A 24062-nucleotide genomic window follows, 5' to 3' on the forward strand; every position below is an offset into this window, starting at 1 on the left:
CTGGAGAGTTTTTTTTTAGAGATGATGATTCAACATACGCAGATGATGAAATTAGAGAGATTAGTGAAGATGGTGAAATTGAAGAGATCTTGAATGAACCTTTGCCTGAAGGTGAATATGTCAATGACTCAACTCTTTACAAAGGCAAATTGTTTAAAGGCAAGTGTTTCTGATTTTTTTCAATTGGGGCTACAGTAGGGATGACAGAGAAAAGATTGGAGTGAGAAAGATGAAAGAGAAAGGGTTGAGATGAATGAGAGGTGAGTAAGGGTTTCGGGTTTTTTTTTTTTTTTAGTTTTGAGAATGAAAATTATTAAAATACCCTTAACCTTAAAACTTAGAATCCATGGTATATAAGGATATTTTTGTCTACTAAAACCGGTACACATTGCTAAAATGTACCAACTGAAAAACAGGCGTACGCGCGTTAGCAAACCCCATATATATACATATATATATATATATATATATATATATATATATATATATATATATATATATATATATATATATATATATATATATATATTAATTTAAAAATCCAACTTCATAATTAGAAATAAATATTTTTTTAGATTCAACTTGTTTAATTAATATTTGGGTCTTAACTTTAATATGTTTATCATTAAGTATACTAGTGCTGATATCTTATGTGATCTATCATATACTACTATTTTATTGTTTTTACAAGACCGATCAAACACTCACAATTTCTTAATGTTTCGGTCTTTTAGTCATTCTTTTTTTTTTTAATTTGTTTAGTTTTTAATATATTTCGTTCGTCCAATACTGTTTGGGTGGTATCTGTCGCAATCGAAATCGCGACGGGACGACGATCCAAAAAAGAAACGGGTTTCGAAAAGAGATTTGGAGTCGCCACCATAGTTTATTCTGGAAAACTACGGAAAAACCATAAAATGATAAGGCATGGTCTAGGAAAAACCAGATTTTGGGTTCGGGAGTCGGTTACGTGTAGGGAAGGTATTAGCACCCTACAACGCCTGCTCTAAGGCAGTACCTTTAACTAAATACGCGAATATGATGTGGTTTTCAAAATGTTTAACTATCCCCTAAAATAAAACTCTAAAGAAACAAAATATATTTTTTAGTTTTTTGGGTCCGACAAGGATTGACCTTGCTCCTACGTATTCTCATTGAAAATGAGAAATCAGGGTTACGTAGTTCTTTTGAAACTGTTTGAGAAGTTTGCTTGGAAATTGTTTGAAAATTTGTTTTGAAATGATTTTGGATTTTGGGGAAGTGAAAGAGAAGAGGTTTTTAACACAAGGACGATGCGTGCGATCACACATGTGCCTAAACCTTTAAAACATTTTTTATTATTTTTTAGAAGAGAAGAAGAAAGGGTTCTAACACAAGGACAATGCGTGCGATCACACATGTGCCTAAACCTTCAAAACATTTTTATTATTTTTTAGAAGAGAAGAAGAAAAGGTTCTAACACAAGGACGATGCGTGCGATCACACATGTGCCTAAACCTTTAAAACATTTTTATTATTTTTTAGAAGATAAGAAAAAGGTTCTAACACAAGGACGATGCGTGCGATCACACATGTGCCTAAACCTTTAAAACATTTTTATTATTTTTTAGAAGATAAGAAAAAGGTTCTAACACAAGGACGATGCGTGCAATCACACATGTGCCTAAACCTTTAAAACATTTTATTGTTTATTTTTTTTTAGAAAAGAAGAAGAAAAGGTTTTAGCACAAGAACGATGCGTGCGATCACACATGTGCTTAACCTTTAAAATATATTTTGTTAATTTAAAATATTTATAATTTTAATATTTTATCTTTCTTCATTTTTTTTTATTTAGTAATTTTTATGGAGAACGAAACAACAAGTCTAATAGATATAAATAAAACAAAGGGGTGTGGGCTATCATACAAGGAGTTACATGCAATAAAAACTAAAAAAGAAAACCAAAGCATAAAAAAATAAAGCAAGAGAAAAGCCCAACATGAATAGGGGTACAGAGATAAAAACTAGAGGTGCAGAGTGAAATTGAGGCTCTTTAGCTTGGGTCCAAACCCTTTTTTTTCAACTTTGTATCAGTCAGGGGTGTAAAGATGAAACTAGAGGTGCATCCCGAGATAGTGTGCTAAGGCCCAATTCCTTTTTTTTAATTTTATTGGCATAAACAGAATGGGCTTAAGCCCAAGCAAAATAAGGGTGCGAAAATGAGAATGAGAGGGTACAAGTGAGAAAAGAACTTTCATTTTTTTTTTTTTCTAGGACCAGGATAGGTCTGAGGCCAGGCCAAGAGAATGGATAGGGAGTGCGCGGGTGAAAAACGGGGGGTGCGTGAAGGAGAAAATGTTTTATTATTTTATTTATTATTTTTTTTTTGGATCAGAAGGCCCAAGGCCCTTTTCACTTCTCAGATCTGGAAAACCCTAGGGGTTCTCACATCCTAACTCATTTCCAACGCACCCAGAGGCTCGAGTTCTTCTCCTTGAACGAGAAAACCTAGAGGCACTCACCATCCACTCTGCCTCAGTCTCCGTTCAAACGGCCGGCCACCGTGACGGACCCCCGCTCAATCTAAAGCGTCACCGGCGACCAGGCGCCACCGGGGCCGCCATCAAATCTTTCCTCTTCCTCTTCGCGCGCGGGAAGTTCTCTCCTTCTCCGTTTCTTCGCGCGCATACGGCTGCCTCCGCCATCGAACGCCACTGCGAGACGCGACCCAGGGCGTCGCCAGCACCGCCACTCGCCATCAGGATCGTCGCCGGCCCCAGAATCCGGTTCCTCTCTCCCTCTTCTTCTCCCTTTCGCAAGAGAGACCGTCTCCTCTTTCGTGAATCGCCTCTTGGGCGAGCTCGGCCACCGCGCTTGCCAGGGCTCCACTAACGTCACCGGTCGTCGCCAGAGATGCCTCCGGTCACCACGTCAACATCCTCCTTCCCTCCTCGCTTGCAAACAGAGGAAGCCCTTTCCCTCTTCTTTTCGCGGCTGCCATCGCCCACAACCCTTGCGAAACACACCTAGGTTCTCTTCTTCATCTTCTCACTGTAATGGGTCCGGTTGTGATGAAGTAATGGGTTTCTTGTCTCTTGCAGATGAAAGGAAGTTGTTAGGTGAATGACGGTTGAAGATTGAATGAGAGGATTGGGACGTGCGTGACGGAGAAAATGGTTTCGGTGGGTGTGACTTTGTTGTGTGAATTGTGCGCGAAAGGGAAGTGTGGTTGAGGGTGATGAGCAGAGAAGGGTTGAAGATGGTGGGCGTTGGCCGTGGGATAAGGTGTTAGGATGAAGATGATGGGTGTTGGAGGTGATCACGGGTACGGGTGTTGGAGATCATGGAGAGTGGTCAGAGGTGAATGATGAATGAAGAGTAAGATGAAGATGATAGGCGTTGGTGACTCGAAGGAATCGAAGATGAAAGCAGAGAAAGATATGGAGTTCGAAGAGGGTGTTACACGGAGAAGAAAATGGACTTAGCAGGGGCGTGTGGCTGGGAGTGACGGTGGCAAGATATGGCCATGGGTGAATCTGGATGGTGAAGTGGGTGATGGATTATGTTTGTTGAGGCAGTTACAGGTGAGCGCAGTGTGGAGAATCCAAACGGTTGATGGTGGCAGGCGAGAGAAGGAGACAAAGGTTGGAGTCTCTACTGTTACCGTGAGTAGAATGAGGATGTAAGTTGGGGAATGATAGGCTCCTATGATGTGGGGAAATTCTGAGGAGGTGAATGCTTTGAGTGTATTGGCATGGGATTTGCTTTACTTTATGAAAATGCGTCTGTTTGCTTTTATTTGCAGCTTTTCTGGGTGCCAAAGGGGTATGCAGTGTTGATGTTAGGGAAGTGTATGCCAATCTTCTATTGTTAGTTAAATAGATGAAAGCACCGAAACTACATTTTGGGTGCAGTTTTGGTTAAAAGGGAAGCAAACGCAAATATATACATTGATCCAACATCAATCATTCATCACTCAGCACGCATAAGGAAAGTATATCTAAGGAAAGCATATATACGTGGAGCATGACCAAAGAGCTTAAGTACATGAAGACTTACCTTCCCAGCTTCAAGATGCCTTTCCTCTTGGATTTTAATCCCATTTGCTCTCCTCGGCCGAACTTCTCTTTCAGTAACCAAAACCGAAATGATCTTGCAGGCCCCGGAAAGTGAAGTGGGGTGGACAGCTAGGTTCACACAACACTCGTTGCTTCTTCTCTTTTTTTTGGTCCGAGGTCTCTCACTCTCTAAGTGATGGTGGTCCGTGATCCCTCTCCAATGTGATTATCCCTTTTCAAAACCAAAGCCCCTCCTTTCTGTTGTACACTCTGGGATCTCCACTGGCGCGAGATTTTTTCTCTTTTCTTTTTTCATGTTTCCACTTTGCAGTTGGCAAATGGCTGATGTTGCCGCTTAAGAATTTCAGCAAGAAAAACAAGTAACTTTTTCACGCTGCCACCACGCAAACACATTCTAAGCATTCACTGCAATTGCAACTGATGGCTTTAGGAAGAGGGAAAGAATTGACCTTGGGATTTTACTTTTCCCTTTTCTTTTTCTTTCACTTCCTTTTTTTTAACATTGCAGTGCAAATTTTTACATAAAAGGTAACCTTTTCTTGAACTTTTTTTTAAAAAATAAAAATAAAAATAAAAACGAAATTAAAAGGGAAAAAACAGAATAAAAAATAATTAAAAAAAAAGTAAAATACATAAAAATAAACCCTAAAAAAACAGAAATAAAAAATAAAATAAAATAAAGCAAAATGGAACAACATAAAAAAAGAAAAAAGAGAAAAAAACAAAATAAAATAAAACCAAACGAAGTGAAAATAAAAATAAAATAAAGCAAAATAAAATATAAACAGGAGAGAAAATGAATAAAAACGAAACAAAGTAAAAACAAAAGAACAAAAATAATAAAAAAGGAAAACGGAACAAAAATCATTTTTTGAGACTTCGTATTAAATTTATCTTTGCCCGTTTATTTTATCTTATTACCCCTTCTTAACTCTATATATATTTTTAACTACCCGGACGAAATTGGGTATTAACAGTATCTACAGAAGATGCTTTTATATTTTAAATTAGTAAGTGTCTACGTGCAATGTTATTAGATGGAATAATCAATGTAATGAATTATCTTACCTAAACTTCCTATTTATACGAATTGTAATGGACTTTTACTTTCCATCGACTTAATTATGGCTAAATCATACCTTAATACAATTACTTGGCTCATTTGCAATACTTTTATTCTAATTAGTCATGTCGGACACTGAATCGATCAATCATATTCCAAATGAATGATCAACATGACCGCCGAATTGCTACTCTTAAGCATTTTTGGTAAGTTGGAGAATGATGTTGATCATTCGATCAATGGCATCTAAGTTGGTTCGTTGCTCATGGTTGTCTTATCTAGTCAGTTCATACTATACATGAATGTTTTTTTCTCTTAGTTATCTCACTTCTTATTTCAATTTAGTATACATTAATATATAAACATAAAAGGAAAGAAGTACGAGAAGTAATCATTGAATAGAAGAAACCAGTTTGATTTTATAAATCACTTTCCTTCACCCACCACAGGAGACAAAAATGAAAAATGACATCGTGAGCATGTACGAACGCATGCATTTCCATTATAAGTAGAGATGAAGAATTCACTTAATCACTTAGAAATGAAGAATTCTTTTTGATAAAGACTTTCTCTTTAATAAATAATCGTTTAATATAGGAAGCTTTTGCATTAAAATGAAAATGCAACTACAGGTTTAATAAGATAAACATTGAAATAAAATTAAATAATAAATGCACAAAGATTTTTATATCGGTTCAGTCTAACTGAGTTATGTCCAGTCTCCTCTACCCATAGAGGGTTTTACTATAATCTTTCACAAGATTACAACTGAGTATCTCACTACTCCTGGTATCCCTAGATAATCATGGTATCACTCTGATATGGTGGCTAGTTGAGTTTTACCCACTCTTGGTTGTGCAATATTCTCATCACTCCTAGTATCCCTAGACGCTTTTGGTATCACCCCTGATACGCCGTCTAGTTGAGTTTCACATTCTTCTGGTTTCCACTAGATAATCCTGTCATCACTCTCATACACTGCCTAGTTATCCTTAATCGCCTGAGTTATACAATAAGTGTTTTAATTATCTTCAGAATTGCAATCAATCGATTGCTTACAAGTTGTTAGACGATTACTCTCACAGAGAGGATATATGTTAAATACAATACAGTCTATAAACTCAATAGCTTTTTATCTCTTTTCTCTCTTCTTACAAATCGTAAGTTGATATTACAATGACGCTTGAGAGTACTTATTGACTTTTGCTTTTTATCTTCTCAAATATTCTCTTTGAGATTGAGTTTCTTTGTGTTTTTCTCTAAATGATTTTTCTTCTCTTCATAGGATGATATTTTCATTATAAGTTATCCTCTTGATTCTTATTTCGAAAAATTTTCTTTTTAAAGGGTTTTTCAAAGTTATCTTTTAGACTGAGCTCTTGTCTTGAATCTTGTGTCTTATTTGTCTTGTCGTGTGAAACAGTCGTTGGTTAAAGTCAACTTGTCAGAGCAGACTTGCTTTTTCAGTACTTTGATAAAAATAGACTGTATTATTTTTCTGGCACGACTTCTAATGGTGAGAACATTTCGTGAATGTCTTCTTTGTCTCTTAAGTCCACTTCAAATATATTTCAAATAAAGTAGGTGAATACGTGTATGCATAAAATAGAGTAGTTGTGCATGGAACAAATGTATCTTTTCTATTATTACTTTTGTTTTTTTTTAACGTTGAACATTTAATGACATTTAAAGCTTATTCATAAGAACAAAGTGTTTTTTACATTTTTTACTATCGAGGTAGTGTTTATCATTTTAAGCTTTTTTTCTAAGATATCAAACATTGAATAAGAGCTTCATCGTTGGACGAAATGATGGGTTTAGCTCATGGTATCGTCTAGTCTATTGTAAGCACTTTTAAGAAATTGCTTTCTTTAGCTAGAGCGTTTAACACGCTTTTGTTTTCTACATGTTTTTGGATTTTTACTTGAAACTTTTAAAGGGTTTAGCAAAAAAACATTGCCTCGACAGTTTATCACTTCTTGAGAGTTTAACTAATTACCATTTTGTATATTATAGCTTACGCGTTTAACATAAGTATCACAGATGCTTTGACTTAAGAGTCGTGTTGTGTCTGGATGTTTTAGTTTTGGTTGTTCTACATTTCATATATGTTTAAGTGTTTTCCTATGTTGCTAGATGATTAGGGATTTTGAACCAAACACTTATGTTTTTGCTTATTCTATTTTAGTTATAGCACCTTCAGATTCTCATTTCGTTTAATATTATTTGGTTAAACTTCAAAACACATGAGAACGTTTTAACATATAAATTTTATAGATGATTTATGCCTAACTTTCATGGAACTCTTTAGTTTGAAATTCCATGAAATTGATTGATTTATAGTTTTTTTTCTCTCTCTTATCTACTTAAAAAATTGTAATAATTATTTATCATAACATATATAATTAAGTTTTGAATAGAAAAATTATAAATTAAATAAAATTTTAATTTAACTTGGTGCTTTAATGATGTTGAAATATCCATACATGGCAAAATTTGATTTATTTGTTAAGTGTTGTATTTTTTTTGGAATGATTTTGCACAGAGTATAAGAGATAATTAATCTTTGAGGGTTAGGATAAGGGGTTTTAGGATGACAATTGTTTGCTAATAATTTATTTTTTTAATATATGTATAAAAATTAAATAAAAATAAATTAAGCCTATTTGTGTTTTTGTCGTGGGCTTTATTCGGGCTGGCCTTTTAGCCTTCGATATTTATCCCGAGCCCAAAAACAAAAATAAAAACATAAAAACAAAAACTTGAAAACGTGCCACAGTTTGGACTCCTACCAAGTGGTAAAATCCAAAGCGAATTCCTCAAGCAGAAAACGATACGGTGAAATCTCAGCCGTTGACTAACAGAACTAAAAGCAAACATCTAACAGGACACGTCGACGATCCGTGTGAAACCCTTTTCGCCAATAAGAATCCATCTCTTATCCCTATATATATTTCCACTCTTTCCCTTTCACTCATCGCATCACAATTCGGTCACCCTCCTTTGCCCACGAAATCACAACAACTTTTCGACTTTCCCGGTTATACGATGGCGCCCGCAAAGGGTGAGAAGAAGCCGGCAGAGAAGAAGCCAGCGGCGGAGAAGTCTCCAGCGGAGAAGAAACCAAAGGCGGAGAAGAAGATCTCGAAGGAGGGCGGTAGCGACAAGAAGAAGAAGCGCGTGAAGAAGAGCGTTGAGACCTATAAGATCTATATCTTCAAGGTCCTCAAGCAGGTTCATCCCGATATCGGCATTTCCAGCAAGGCCATGGGAATAATGAATAGTTTTATCAATGACATCTTCGAGAAGCTTGCACAGGAAGCCTCTCGTTTGGCGCGCTACAACAAAAAGCCTACCATTACTTCAAGGGAGATACAGACTGCGGTGCGCCTCGTGCTGCCCGGTGAATTGGCCAAACACGCCGTTTCTGAAGGCACCAAGGCCGTTACCAAATTTACTAGTTCTTGATTTAGGTTTTTAGGCGGTTCTTTCGCGGATCTAGGGTTTCATGTGGATCAATTTTTTTTTTGTGCTTTAGTTCGTACATGTAATGATCTAAACTGTTTTTAATGGAAAGTTTACTTTGAATAATTATACTTTCGAAATTATGTGTGAACTTTTTTCGATTTGATTTTATTGCGTTAAACGTTGATTCGATTGTTAGGTCTTAATTGGATTGTTGTTTTGTTAATTGTTAATTTGATGAACCGCCTTTTTGTAGATTATATGTTTCTCTTGATTCCTTATGGTTTGCAGAGAAGTTCCGCTTGGTGTAGTGATCGTTGTGTTTTTGGGAAAACTTAATTTGGTAATTTGTTTTAACAACAAACTATAATAAAATTGTTACTTTATATACTTGGAGCTCGGTTTGATAGGTTTTTGTGTAGGTGTGTCTTAGAATAGTGAAAATACGAAGTATTTTGTTTTGCAATAAAATAAGGGGATCACAGTTATATGATAAAAAATAATTGCCTATTCTCTTAAAGTGAAAACTGAATCAAACAATTTTGAGGCTTTGAATTGCTTTGTTTGGTTAACGGACCCCGAAAAAGAGGACACGTCTCATAATTCATATAGGTTGATTTATAACACTACAAAAGTTTAAATTATGAACGGGGTGATATGTTTAATCACTGAGTTTTTCTATCTATTTTTTTTTAATAAATAAGACACTTATAAAAATATAAGTACTTTCAATAAATTTTGGATATATTAAATATTTAAAATTTAAATGAAATTGTTATATTTTTTTAAATAGATAGTATAACTTTTATTTTATATCATTTTGTATTGTGATTAAATAAATCAATGATATTATTAATAAATAATGTAAGTCAATTGTAAGTAGATGTAGCATTACTATAATGGCATCAAATCAGAGTTTAACACAATCGTAAACAATAAGAAAAAAAATTGTTTAATATTTTTTTATAGGAAACCAACTTAATTTTCCATTGGTCTTAAACAAAATAATTAGATATAAAGTTGAAACAACTAATGAACTATTAAAATAAAAAATATATATTCAACTTCTATACTAAATTAGTTCTATCACAATCTATATACAACATGATCGATTTATCTTGTTAAAAGTGATGTATTATGTTAATTTCTAGAAAATTTATCTACTTTATATTATTCTTGAACAACATATTCATGATGTTTAACATCAGTTTGTTGTTCAATAACATTCTTATGTTCTTCATGAATCATGATGATGTAATGCTCCAGTTTCTTTAGGACAACCCCTTCTATAATATGAATCAATGTCATCATGGATCTCCTACTAATATGATGGATTAGTTATAAAATTTTACAACTAAAAAGATAATGAGTGTTTCTTCCTCCATCTCACTTCTATCTTCCTGCATCTTCAACTTTTTTGAAATTTTTATGTTTATCCCTGTCAGAAGTTCAAACATAGAAGAATCTTTTGATCGCGTGCATTAGATTCTGTTTCCATTAAAAGACCAAAAACCCTACACCTCCTGTGCCCCTTTCTCATTACAGAGTTCTTTACCGCACTTCATTCTCACTTTTCTCCTCTCCCTCAGCAAAGTCTTTATCATAGCCGTCATTGTCCATTGATGTTCCATTCCGTGGTTGTCGATCCAGTGCTGGTGAGGTGCAATGGTGCTTCTTCCTCTTCTCTCTGTGGTTGTTTGGCTTAGCGTCCAGGTAGGTGTTTCTTTCCTAAAATTTTGTTTTTACATTGTATGAAAATGGTATTGATGCTATACTTAGATCTGTGTGCTTTGGTTGAATCTCGTTTTTCATGGGTGCTTGAGTGGCTGCCGAGTTGGAAGCGCGACGGAGAGGCTAACACACTTGAATGACGGTTGAATGAGTGTCGGGCGTTGGAAGCTCGGCGAAGTGCTTACCGTAGATGGTAGCCGCACTTCGAATTGCGTGGATGGTAGCAGAATGAAGACATAAGCAGAAGGCTTTACTAAATCATACGCCAACATACAGGGTCATCGGATCTCACGTAAACTAATTGAATTTTTTATAGTGATTATGTTGAAAGTCTGGAGCATACAAAATGATTCTCGTTTATGGGTTGATATAAAAGTGTCCATTTTACCTATTGTGTGAAAATATCGAGTTATATAAAAAAATATATAAATTGAGAATTAATTAATTGATAACAAGTCTTTAAATATATCTTTGCTAAGTTAGGATGAATGGCACTTTGAAATGTCAAGAAGATATTTTGTAGTTCTATAAGGCGTTCCAAACCGCCCCAATTGTTTCTATCATAGTGCAACATGTTCTAAAGGAGAAGATCTTACAGAACAACATTATAAAAAAGACACAACCTTCAGTCGAATGATGTCTTCTGCTTAAGCAACACCTTCTTAATTGCTTTGTCCAAGCTCATGTATGAACGACCACAGGTCTTGTTCCTCCTCCGCTTTCTTCTTTAACAAGATCGTCTTTTCTCTCATCTTCTTTCCCTTCTCCCTTACCATCAACTCATTCTCCACCTTCTTCACCTCCTCTCTCTTCGCATTGCTATCAATCTCAATCCCAATCTCCCACTCACTGCACATATATCTATAGTTTGTTGGTTGTTCTGCAAAAAATGGCTAGCACAGGGTTAGAACTCTAGCGCAAACACTTTCAGTCGCCGAGTTCCATTCATAGTGAGTTAGAGGGGTGTCGAACTTCGAACTTCGACAGCCGCACTTCCCACTGCATCACTACATAATCGGCGTTCGACCCTTAACCGAGATTCCAACGCCGGTTAAGGGTGCTAATGTGTATCGTGAAAGACTCTCGAACCCGCGAATCTCTTCCAGCACCTTTCTCTTCCAAGAACCACCACAGCAAGACCACCATGATTACCACCAATGTATCACTACTTTCATAATATAACCTCTAAGAAATAAAACTCAATGAAACAAAAAAGAAAAAAATAAAACACTAGAAAAATGAGATGGAGGTGCATGCACAAACTTATAGTACAAGTACAAGGTTAAGGGTTGTTGGTGGTTGAAAAATTAATAAACCATCATTACACTTTTTCAGATTTTATTAAGTGAAGGACAAAACTATCAATTGAAACGTGCATGGAACAACACTAAAAAATAATTAACTGAAATACTATTTTATTTTGATTACCTAATCTTATATCTTTTAATAAATTGAGATAAAAAAACATATCACAATCTACTTTATATTAATTATAAAATCTTATTTGTATAATATAAAATATCATTTTATATCAATCTTATAACTTTTTAGCTTTTTACATATGAAAAATAAGAAAATAAAATAATTATAATTCTATTTTATATTAAGTTTAACATCTTATATTGTACACTAAATAGATAATTGTATCATATGATTGTCCGTTCAGTCACAAATCGAATGATCAACCTTTACTCGATTTCATAAACAAGTCATTATCAAGACCAAACCGTCATGTAAGTGAATTGATGGTCGTAATTCAAGACAATTAATTTTAATATTGACCAACTTAGAGGTAAAAATGTGAATATCAACCATTTAACTATAATTAATCTGATATTAATAAAAAATCTATTAAAAACCAATAAATAAAGAGATAGATAAAGTGTATGTTGAGCTTAATACAATTTTTAAATCCTAAATGACTCTTATACCTTTAATCTCGATCTTAAATTTCAAAACAATAATAAAATAATCTTAGATATAATGGACTAAGACTTATAAATTAATTAAACATAATAAAAAAAAAAAGTGAATTTTGTCGTTGACGAAGAAGATTTAAAATAAACTAATTATTTTGGGTGGTTACGCACATAGTATTGCTAAAAAAAAGTGAAGTGAAATAAATAAAAAAAGTGGAATTATCTGTACCAGAGAGTCAAAATTGGGGCTTGACAGGGTAATTGGTCTAAAAAGGTAATGAAACGTGTAGGTGTAGATTTCTTCAGACCAATCCAATAGAATTCCCTCCAAGCTAGCACCAACTATAAATACAACTTCTCATCTTCTCCAAAATCCATTTATCTTTACGCGTTTTCCTCTCCACGTTACCCAGATCTCTCCTAACAAATAACTCTCTCACTCATCCTGTCGCGTTTTCTTCCAATCTTCTTCCTCTCTGCATCCATCTCTAATCGAATGTCCTTGCAGTTGATATCACACAGAGCCTTTCCAATTTCGGTGTAAGAATTAGGGTTTCCACGATGCCTTCGCTTCCCTTTGGACTCCTTCTACGCCATTTCGTTCCTTCCTTCCTCATGTTCCACGCTGGATCCTCCGCTAGTCGTCTCAAGCATCTTGAAAAAAGTGATCGGCGTTGTAGTCTTAGTTAACAACAACTTTTCTTCCTTCTCTTTCTCTCTTCTCTGTTCCTGCCTTTCTCAGTTTTTTCTTCGTCGATCTTTTGTTTACGAAATTCGGGATCCAGACGTTTTTGACCGTTGTTTCTGTTACTGTTGTATTGACTTCGAAGACCATAAAATTTTGCAGCTGTAATCGCCGTCCATTAGGTACTTGATTTAGATTTCGTAAAAACTGGCTACGTGTTGGGGCATGTTTGTTTGTGTTTATGGAACAATAGTGATGTTTATTTGGCGTTTTATCTGCCTTTTTATACAGATTGTCTCATGTATGCTCATTTTAAAATATCTATATAATATATAGTATAAAACGTTATCACCTTATTTGGCTTTATTTTTTACTGCATTTAAATAGTAGTCTACATTTTAAACTGGAAATTTCCTGTTATGTTTATAATAGACAAAATTTTCGGCCGATTTGAATTGATGGACAATGTTGCTTTTTATGTTTTAATGCTAATTTCACTAAATGAGTCATGCTGCCATTCTAATATGAAAACGTTACATATGGGACTGGTAGATTTAGCCGGAAGTCTTAACATGTTTATTCATTCCAATTATTAATATCCTTCCTTGTTCTATTGTTGCTACTTCATTGTTACAGCTAATATTTGCGCCGTGATATTGATTAATATCTTTTTTTAGCTCTTTGATTTCTACGCATTCATGAGAATAAATGCACAAAATGTGTTTGGAATGGTTTATTTGTTAATGCTTGTGTATGTAGATTATTGGTGGTGTTTTTTCTTTTGCTTATTATTCATCAGTTTTGTCTGTTGTTGCCTGTAGAGCCTAATACAATTAATGGGCACGCCTGCTGTTGTTAGTAATATACCAGGCTACATCATAAGTAAGCTTGAAGGTACCTTTATTGAGTCACTGCATATACAAGATGCTTTAAAGTTGGAACAAGCATATGAGGTGGATCGTTTTGATAATTTTTACCCGGAGGAGGAGAATTCAAGTGGTGGTTTTGAAACGCAAGAAACCAAATTAGAGATTAAGTGCTTGAAAGATTGTTCAACGTTTTCTTATCCTGATATGTGTCTTCCTTCAAGCTGTTCTGATGAGGAGACAGATAAATCACTCTCTAAGCAATCTCGTCAAAACTACTGCTCAGTAAGTTGTTAATGTTCTAATTTCTTTACAAGGGTTTGTTCCGGTTTCTGCTAGCTGCGCTTTTAGGCTGCAGTATGGTCTTGGGAGTATACTATAAGCAGTTTTTATTTTTGGTTATTTATTTCGATGTTTTCTTTGCTATATACACCACAGGCTCCTGCAAAACTTGTATCTGCCATGAAGGGTAGCCGTGAAAAAGAAAGGGGATCTCAAATTAAATTGACTGTGAAATGGGCCCCTGATGTGTATGATCCGGTACCGACATTGTCATCACATACTGTTAAACACAAGAAACATCAGAAACCCAGGATGAGGAAGAGTGAAAAGAAAAATGGAAAGAAGAGCCAGAAGGTAAGTTACTCTAGAAGAAGCAGCAGCAGCAGCAAAGATAAACAGTATCGAAACAGGTGGCTGCATTCTGGTGAAGAAGTGTTTGAAGCTTCCACTGACCTTAAAGTAGTTAAGCATGATTCCTACTGTGCAACTAGCTACTTAAAAGCAATTACAGAGGTTCACTGGCCTATTGGAGAAGCGCTGTAACTCGATCGATCGTATCATGTATCGAGACTGCTGCCTAAAAAGATAATTTTCTGTTTTGTTGTATGATGAATAGATTGACTAAGGCCGTTGGAAGCAGTATAATGAACGATACATATCCTTTTTTGTTAACTAATTAGGCTTTTAGGTAACATGGCTGGAAGGATATTTACACGGCAGGTATTTACATGACTATAGCTTCTGCACACGCCATTGAGAGTAGATGTGTTTGCGTAGATAGCTTTTATTTTCAGTGGCCACATGGTTCATCATAGCCATTGCTTTCATTTACCAATCAGCAATTCGGGATTCCATTATGAGCACCAACACATACCTCAAACATCATACATCGGTCTTCTTGGTATTCACTTCTAGATTATTCAATTCTAGTTGATATCCAGACATGCACTGCAATCAAAGTCAGACGAAAAACGAGGGGAAAAAACTTTATTCACTGCAGGGAACTCTCCGACTTCAGTCATCTAAAAGTTAATTTTTTGAATGTATTTTTAACTCGAAACAATGTATTATGTTTTATTCATAAGCTTGCCCCCAAATCTGAATTATAAATTTATCTTAATGATGTCCTAAATATTTAAAAAATAAAAATGATTCAAATAAAATTATAGAAAATGTAGGGTTTTGTTTTCAATAAAAAACTGCAAAATTTTTTACTGAGTTTATTTATCAATAAGCACAATATAAAATTCAAATCAAATCTAAAAGATCATCCAAGCCAATATCGTATATTCAAAATAATATCCCAAAATGAAATCAATATTAAAAAAAATTCTTAAATAATATCTAACTACATTATAATCCACTCCCCATCTCTAAGTAAATGTTAGTGTTCGGATTTTCATTTGGTTATGTTGTGTACTCAGCATTTATTTTAACGTAATCATAGCTTAAATCACAGCCCCAAGCTTGTCCACGTCCTGGTCCATTACCTGTAAATAGGAAATGAATATCAATCAGTATATATAATAATATAGGTGGGTTTTAATTCCATATGATTAAAAAAAGAAAACGAAAACAGTTTACTACCCTTAGGGATATAACTTACCGACCGATATCTGAATTCTCACTGTGTCGTGAGTCTCCCCTGCTTTTCGGAGATAACTACTTGCCGCGTGCCTGCCACGATTACAAGCTTTAAGAGATTTGTATAATGAAGCACAACACATAATGCAAGCATAGGCAAATTCTATGTTGCAAGGACAAAGAAGACCCGTATATATAAAAAATCTCATAAAAATGTTCATGATCAGGTATTAGTTGGATGGAGGATGGATGAATAAAGTACATGATCGACATTTGTTAGCTATAAGAATCATTTTAGCAACTAAATCAGAATATTAAATTACAATTACTATTTTGATAAGATGAGGAAATAAACGATTCTCTTTCTGGAAGACAATCTGGCAATGATATATCAGAAAAATAAAACTCAATTCTTACACCAATCTCTTGCTACAAAATCCTAAAATGTTATTCTACCCAGCTTTCATTCTTGAGTTTTTTATTATGTGAAGCATATTAATAATTTGACTGTATGATTCACGTTCAAGAAAAGTGATACCCTCCACAGCATCAGAGATTGCACATTTACTAACTGGTATTGGAGGAAAAAGGTAATCGTTGGTGTCTGCGCATGTTAAGGATTTACTAAGTAATTTGTTGGGGATAAAGTGTCAACTTTTTTACTAATTTGTCAGTGCAAGTAAAATAACAAAAAAAAGAAGTCCTACCGGTCAAATAATTGTGGTTCCCCACCCTCCATTAATAAAATATCCCCCAGCTCCACCCTAAGTAAATCTTGATGGAATGAAACCCCAGAGTAACCAGCTGCAGCAGCAATGCGACCCCAATTGGGATCTCTACCATATATAGCAGCCTGATGAAAGATTATGTTAGATCATTATATATAGCCAGATTGCAAAGGTAAGAGAAATCTTTAGTTCAACCATCATGCCTTTACAAGTGAAGATGATGCAACTGAACGTGCAACTTTTGCAGCTTCAGCTTCACTGTTTGCTCCAGTCACACTGACCTGCAAAATAAGATGGAATTGACGACGACTAACAATGTCAAGCAAGATAAGTCCACATTTTCAATAAGCAACTACGTCAAAATAAAAAACACGTCTACCAAATTATACAGAAAAATAGACGATAAGAGTTGATGGAATATTTAAGTGACCACGCATAAAATCAGCAGCATGGCTTGTTTATCTTACAGAAAAGAAGCAATAGCAGATGTACGAATAAAAATAATTGGCCTCCCTCTCTTTCCTTTTAAATTGCTCAAATCTACTTGGTCGTTAAATGGCAAATCTTATTTCTCCGCTGTCTCTTGGGGAGATTGTTTTACAGCTATAGGGTCTCTTTTCTCATTCCTGTTGTCATAGGCTATATCCTAATACGGTCTCAAAGATAAATCCATGTTATGACAGTTGGTTCTATCCAGACAGTCTCAGATCCACAACGAAAAAAGTGGTAATTAACTATACAAGTTGAAACACTTTCCATATTGGTCTCCAACTTGAAAAAAGCTTAGTCAAACCTGGCATGTTTATTCGTTAGTAACAAATTTTTAAATTCACGAGGTTCTTTGGAAACAAGGAGGCTGGATGAAACCGATTAAGAGTTCTCTTAAAGAGTAAAGATGTTTTCAATCAAGATTCATGCACGAGAAATGTAGAGAATTAATACTGGATGTGTAAGAGAACACAGCAGCACTAAATCAACAGTCATGCTGCACAAATATCCTTGACACAAAAAGCATACCTCAACGAGGCATGTTGCTCCCTCTCCATCCCAAGCTATTGATTTGGCAAGACCTTGCATTACCTGAAAATAACAAGAAATTTTCACATTTGGTGACAGATCACTTTTGAAGAATAAATTGCCTACTTCAAGTAAATCATGGAACAAGATCTAAAAGGAAAAAAAATTTAAAACATCACATTTGCTGCCATATCACTTTTGAAGAATAAATTAAATGCTTCAAGTAATTCATGGAACAAGATCTACAGAAAAGAAAGGATAATAAGAAGGAACATTCAGCCCTTTTTGCAGGCCTTTTTCTTCAATGAACGGGAGCAGGGGACTATATTATTTACAAGAAGGAACGGTGATAATGCATACATTGCCCCATGCATATTATCGAATATCTAATTCCAAATGAACTGTGACACTACCTCCAGCACAATGGTCATAGTACTTCATTTGCCAGTTTTACTAGAAAGGAAAATCTTCCGGCAAAAGTTAAGTACGTGACTAGATTAATTTCTTCAAAGGAAAAGAATAAAACTATTAGATGAAAAAATAATGAAACTGGACTAAGGTCAACTTTACCGCATCTAGGCATGCCTGAAGTTGAATAGCTTCATCACTGTCCAGAGAAGATATGCAGCCTAGCCCAGACAACCCACTAGCCAAAGCAATGACAGTATCATTAGTACTAGTATCTCCATCTACCTGTAGAAAAACATTGTAAAAAAACATAAAAATCAATTACAATCCACAAAATGGGGACAAAAGCTTGGGAGATACACACCTTGCAAGAAATAAATTTTAATTCATTAAATTTGGAGAATTATTTTGACATACAATACTAGCAGTTTGAATTGTGAAATTATAGCCAATTGTTTTTAGCATTTTAATTTGGGGAAACTAATGAAAATAAATTAACTGAATTCTTTATATCCAAAAAAGTGATAAAAACACATACAGTTATTTGGTTGAAACTTCGGCTTACAGCAACCTGCACCATCTTTCTCCAAACAGCATTGCTTACCCGAGCATCAGTTGTTATTACCTAGAGTAGATATAGTTCAAAGAACGAACTGGATAATCTATATATTCCAAATAAGAAAGAAGCATCAAATTAGATATACCCCAAGCATGGTAGCCATATTTGGGTGGATCATTCCAGAACCTTTTGCCATTCCGCCAACTCTGATCTTAGTTCCTCCAACCTAACCACCCCACAACAATAAGTAGAATAAGATTATTGCACTTTTTGTCAGTCTCCAAATTAGAAAAATAGAATTTGGGAATTAACTAGACATGTCTCACGAAATTAATTCCTAAACTGCATGAGCGGAGGTTTCTGTCTTATAAATTAGAGACTCAGAATTATAGTGAGTTATCATACATATCAATGTATAAATCTCCACAAAAGTCAAATTGTTGGTCATTTTCCCATTAGCCCTATAACTTTCAGGCTGCTGACCCTATAGATATCCACAACTCATCCAAGTGAATTGAACAAGGCAAATTTATGATTTATCCGTAGGATTAAATACACCCATGCATGCTAATGTCAAATGTGTGTATTTATCAATATACATATTTGTGTGTGATATATACATACGTACATACATACATACATACATACATACATACATATGTATGTATGTGTGCTTATAAAACAATAAGATTTAATAACTTATTTGGTTCCCACACATGCATAATTTTATGTTTAATCTCTGTACTAAAATTTTAATATTTTTAATCTATGTTCAAAGTTTTGGGAAATAAAAAAAAAATGTGTTATAGGGACTATAATAATGAGTTAAAAATGTGTCAAGGGACTAAAATGAGTAGTTTGTAAGCATAGAGACTAGAATGTAAAGATTGTGTCTCCATATGGACCAAATGAGTAATTAAAATAAAATATGAACTAGTTCTGTCAATTTAAAACAGGTGAGCAAAAAGGGTAACAAGTAATACCAGAGTCTCAATTGCCACACTCTTGCTAACAAGATCTGTCGTGGTGATTGCAACAGCTGCAGAATCTGCCCTGTACGCAAGCTAATAAGATTTGATAATAAATTATTGAATGAAGGAAAATTAGACACAGCAAGTTTTGTTCAAAGTTATACACTTTTCAAAGAATAAGAAACCAAAATGGTGAAAGAAGGAACCAACAAGAAAACTACATGAATCCAGAGGTCATTTAATGATCACTGAAAAAAATGTGAGTTTCTTGACATGATTGTATCTTAACTATAAAAATCAAAAACTAAATAAATCACAAAAACACAGGAATTACCCCTCAACTGAAGATGACAGTGAATTCACTAGTGTGGGAAGTGAGTTTAAAAGAGCTCCCTGCAAATAAAATGGAAAGTATATAACATTGAAAACAAAAGAATTTAAGTTTGTTGGAATACTTTTCAACAGGCTCGTTGAGAATTTCGTGAATGCTTAGTCCATGTAACATAAAGCAATCTCGCAAAGGATACAATATAAAACCAATATGCAGTCTCTGCATTTACCTTCTTTATTCGTTGACCAATTACACCAGTCGACTCAACCAATACTTCCTCTGGCTTTATTTCCAGCAGCTACAATTAAGGAACATTTGCAGCAAACCGAAAAAACTCTTTGGACAAGGCCCAATATAAGCAAAATCAGTTTAACACGATGAAAGGATGGATACCTTAGCAAGGCTTTCCACGCATTCTACCACATCCTGGTAACCTTCTTTGCCCTGAAGTCATGAAAGGCCTCAACCACTATTTTTTATTTTTAAATTTCAGGAAAAAAGTTAAACGAACTAAGTTCATGGAAAAACATTCATGAATTCCATTACGTGACTGCACTTCAGTACACTAATTATTTAATACTACCCACAGGCTCACAAAACAGAAAAAAGTTTTGACGACATACCGTAGCTGCATTTGCTTGACCTGCATTAGTCAACACGGCACGAGCCTGGAAAGTTGCAAAACTGATAAATTGGTAAGAAATCAAGCAAGGTATATTGAGTTTCAAAAGTGTAACAATGCAAACAAGTTATGATACAGGAGTCTTAGCCGAAAGAAGCACAAACACCCATTCCCTAACACAAAAACCCGTTCATACATACAGAAATAGAGAATATAAGAAATCGCTGTACTTTTGTATTAGCTTTTGAGGAAACTCTATTATATAACTTCTGAAAAATTTGAAGTGCAAAGGGAAATTTTAATTTATAAGTGAGACTTTATTTTTGAATACTTTTTTTCATCTTGTATAAGTATTTATGGTGAAATTTATCCACTGATAATTATAGACAATGAAACTGCTTATTGAGAAAACAACGTAGCACAAGCTAGGGAAAAAAAGTCTCTTACAGTATTGGAAATATCTAACGTCCTTTGGCAGTACAACACGGGAGCAGCCGCAACCACGTTTGTAGTAAAAGATCCTGAAAGAAATTCAATTCGATAACGATCAGTTCACACAAAACGCAAAATTAGCATCTCTCAGAAAACGAACCTGCAGACACAGCATCAACATCGCACGTGACAAGCGCAAGATCGGGCTTCTCTCCTTTGGCACGCAAACCTCCGTATATTCCCGCAGCTTTGAACCCCTCCGCAGCAGTAACTCCACCAGGGATCTGAACAAATGCTCAAAATGAAACACTCAGATACGAATAAACAAAACAGAGTCAAATATTTTCGACTTCAAGCTACAATGACAAAAACAGTAATATCGTAACACTGTGGCGTCTTACAAAAAATTTCCAGTGGTCAGAAAGATACCTGGTTCCAAGGTCCTTCGGGGAGAAAAATTGGAGCGGCCGGTATGTAATTCGCATTTGTTGAAGCAGCACGAATCCTTATATCGCGTGCGGAGGAATTAAACGCCTGAAAAAGTGGTTAATTGAAAAATGAGTTTTCTCGGAGAGTCTAGGAAATCGAATGTACATTGAAGATCATCAACGGAACGAGCATCGATGATCAGAAGACCGGGAGAGAGAGAGAGAGAGAGAGAGAGAGAGAGAGAGAGAGAGAGTGAAGAGTGACCATGGTGTTTGGGGAAGATGCGAAGTGAAAGTGCAGGAAAAGGTGCTGAGGAATGCAGGAATACATTTTTTAGTGGTGTAAGGTTTTAGGGTTTTAGGGCCTTAGCGGTTTGATTTTGATGAGAAACTGTATGTAGCTAATGCTCAGAGTTTGGGGATGGCAGAGGATCTCCACTACAGCGGGTAAAATAAATTTCAGAACCGGAATTTTGTAAAAGAACTTCTACTCAACACATGTTAAGTGACATGAACAGAATTTTGAAGTTAAAATAATACTTTTCAGTTTATAAATATAAAAGTATAAATTAAAAATTATGACAATATAAATCTTATAAAGCTTTTGTATTAAAGTAAAATTTGATAAAAAAAAGTTAAATACCTTTAACTTTTAGTAACAATTAAAACTAATTACAGTTAGAAATTTTGAACTAATTTAATATTTTAAAATTGTATAAATTTAATTTTTTAAAATAATTTTATTAATATTTTTTAAAATTTTAAATATATATTTTAATTAATATTAAAAAAATATATCGAATAGGATAACCAAATCAAGTATTATAAAATATGTTTAAAATATTAAATAAATTTAATAAAAAAATTATATTCACATATTTTTAAATTAAAAAATTAAATTAAAATAAAATTTAGAAAAAAAAATTAATTCTAATTCTCACTTTAAGTTATTTAAAAAATATATATAAAATACTGCCTAATTCATTTAAAAGAACTTTTTATTGGTCTTGATGGGGATGCTTCAAAGGTGCTTGATGGCTGCGCAGATTTTCCAGCCAGGGCAAAGTTGAGAATCTCATTTTATTCTGACAGCAGTTACGCTACGCTTGCTTATTTCAAACAAAAGAAAACAATGAAGAGCAAAGGAAAAAAAAGAAACAAAAGAAAGCACTCAAACCAGAAGATAAAAATTTTGAAAAACTGAAGAACGAAAATAAATTTCAAACGTTTATTTTTCACAAATAACGAAAAAATTTGTACGATTATACCGTAAATACGAATTTATATTATGGTATAATAGTAATATTATAATATATTCATAATAATGGGATATTCTGAATGTTATAAAAATATGATGAACATTATTTTCATAAGTATTTATTTTAAGAATTAAGTTAAGTGTTATAAAAGTTAGTAAAAAATGCCACTAAGAACCATAATTAAGAGCGAAAATAATGACACCATTATGACTTTTGCATCCATAATTGGGGTATTCTAAATGTTATAAAAATGTGATAAACATTGTTTTTTGAAGTATTTTTTTCACTTAATACAATGAAATGACTTCGGAAGGCATAAGAACTAGTTAGGTGCTGTAATTATACCAATATGACTTTTGCACCCATAAAGGTGTTGCCATCAAGTTTTCAACGGGGTACACAACAATGTCCAGGTTGTCAAAGCAACAAGTAATTGAAAATGTCTACGACAATTCGATGAATCCTTCTAACAAATTGTCTACCCTAATGTAAGAAATTGAAACATTTCTTCCTGGTTTCAAATACCAATTAAATACACAACTAATAAGTAATGGAGAGGAGGTCCTGCAAAATCAAGTTTATTTCACAATACTCTTATGGACCTTCAAACCATGGATACTCTTCTAGTGGTTGTTGCACAAGATGGGAGAAACAAGACACTTTAATTGATTTGCTTGAAAGTGAAACAACAACTCTTTTGTTCTTTTTCCTTAAAATACTCAAGAGGCATTTTATACCTAAAATAACTTGTGTTTAATTTTAGATCGTCATAACTCCATCAATGCAACATTCACAAAATCGAGGAATGATTGAGTGAAGGAACTTGAGTGCATGTGTATTGCATTTGACATATTGTATAACATTTCATTAGAAGATTTAAGAATCAAACTCTAAAGAAGGATCTTGTCAATATGAGTAAGTACTTTACTTTTCAAAATTACGTTTAATTGTATTTAATCTTCATTATTTTCCCCAAATTTAATCACTATAATTTTTTTAACCATATGTGTAGCATACACAATGACTGAGTCCATATGTAACTATTATTACAACATCATAAGGGCAACCAATTTGGAAGCACCAAGTTAGATTGACAAAATACCATGACATCAATGAGCACTTGTTTATGAAGATAGAAGATGGAGTCACTTCACAACTAATTTAATCGAAGTAATCAATTCAGTCATGAAGAAAACACGAAATTTACCAATTTCTTCCATAGTGTTAGCCACATACACCAGATGCAACTTTTTAACAAAAAGAGGGAAGCAAATAACTACAATGATAAATGATGGTCATTTCTATTTTGAAATTGCTATTAAGGGGCTAGAAAATGGTTATTCAAAATCAAACACACATAAGGTGGTTGAATTTGATATAAATACCACAAGATTAAGAATGGAGGAGATGGTCAACCCAAGAAAAATTTGACCTCTAGGTAAATTTGTCGTCAGGTTGGATGAATGTGGTGTAATTGTGGGAAGTTTCAAAAACCTCATCTACCATGTTCTTATGTCTTAGCAGTTTGTAAACATGTTCACTACAACTTCAACATGTATATCAGTCTACACTATAGGTTAAATGTGGTCATGAAAGTGTATGATAATATGTTTGAGGAACTAAGACATGAAGATTATTGACCACCACAACA

At 34.3% G+C, this 24062-nt stretch overlaps 3 protein-coding genes and 1 long non-coding RNA gene across 5 annotated transcripts; 3 read left to right on the top strand and 1 right to left on the bottom strand.

Annotated features, from left to right (window-relative positions):
• Nucleotides 1-1568: 1568 nt before the first annotated feature.
• LOC148194435 (uncharacterized) lies at nt 1569-4526 on the top strand. Its single transcript, XR_015781414.1, has 2 exons — nt 1569-3012; nt 3084-4526. It is a non-coding gene; the product is annotated as an uncharacterized LOC148194435 (long non-coding RNA).
• Nucleotides 4527-8082: 3556 nt separating this feature from the next.
• Nucleotides 8083-8740, top strand: LOC124839793 (putative histone H2B.3). The gene has a single exon (XM_047315719.2). The coding sequence runs from the start codon at nt 8173-8175 to the stop codon at nt 8590-8592; it is 420 nt and encodes a 139-aa protein (XP_047171675.1). The 5' UTR covers nt 8083-8172; the 3' UTR covers nt 8593-8740.
• A 3846-nt stretch (nt 8741-12586) lies between these two features.
• LOC124839792 (uncharacterized) lies at nt 12587-14820 on the top strand. Its single transcript, XM_047315718.2, has 3 exons — nt 12587-13106; nt 13746-14075; nt 14229-14820. The coding sequence occupies exons 2-3, from the start codon at nt 13761-13763 to the stop codon at nt 14613-14615; spliced, it is 702 nt and encodes a 233-aa protein (XP_047171674.2). The 5' UTR covers nt 12587-13106; nt 13746-13760; the 3' UTR covers nt 14616-14820.
• Nucleotides 14821-15314: 494 nt separating this feature from the next.
• Nucleotides 15315-21650, bottom strand: LOC148194436 (arginine biosynthesis protein ArgJ family). 2 transcript variants are annotated; one of them, XM_088096472.1, is made up of 17 exons: nt 21418-21650; nt 21154-21258; nt 20885-21008; nt 20740-20813; nt 20294-20338; nt 20064-20114; nt 19900-19968; nt 19674-19732; nt 19352-19421; nt 18514-18594; nt 18348-18434; nt 17972-18094; nt 17402-17464; nt 16588-16665; nt 16364-16509; nt 15683-15749; nt 15315-15562 (listed from the first exon to the last, which is right to left on the bottom strand). In XM_088096472.1, exons 1-17 carry the CDS (start codon nt 21481-21483, stop codon nt 15521-15523), a joined length of 1350 nt encoding a protein of 449 aa, XP_087952598.1. In that variant the 5' UTR covers nt 21484-21650; the 3' UTR covers nt 15315-15520. The 2 variants fall into 2 exon arrangements, with proteins under 2 accessions (XP_087952598.1, XP_087952597.1); XM_088096471.1 differs by having other exon boundaries at nt 15679-15749; nt 21418-21647.
• Nucleotides 21651-24062: the final 2412 nt, after the last annotated feature.

The sequence above is a fragment of the Vigna umbellata genome, chromosome 8, assembly GCF_029865625.1.
Source record: "Vigna umbellata cultivar VRB3 chromosome 8, Vumbellata_1.0, whole genome shotgun sequence".
Taxonomy (NCBI): Eukaryota; Viridiplantae; Streptophyta; class Magnoliopsida; order Fabales; family Fabaceae; genus Vigna; species Vigna umbellata.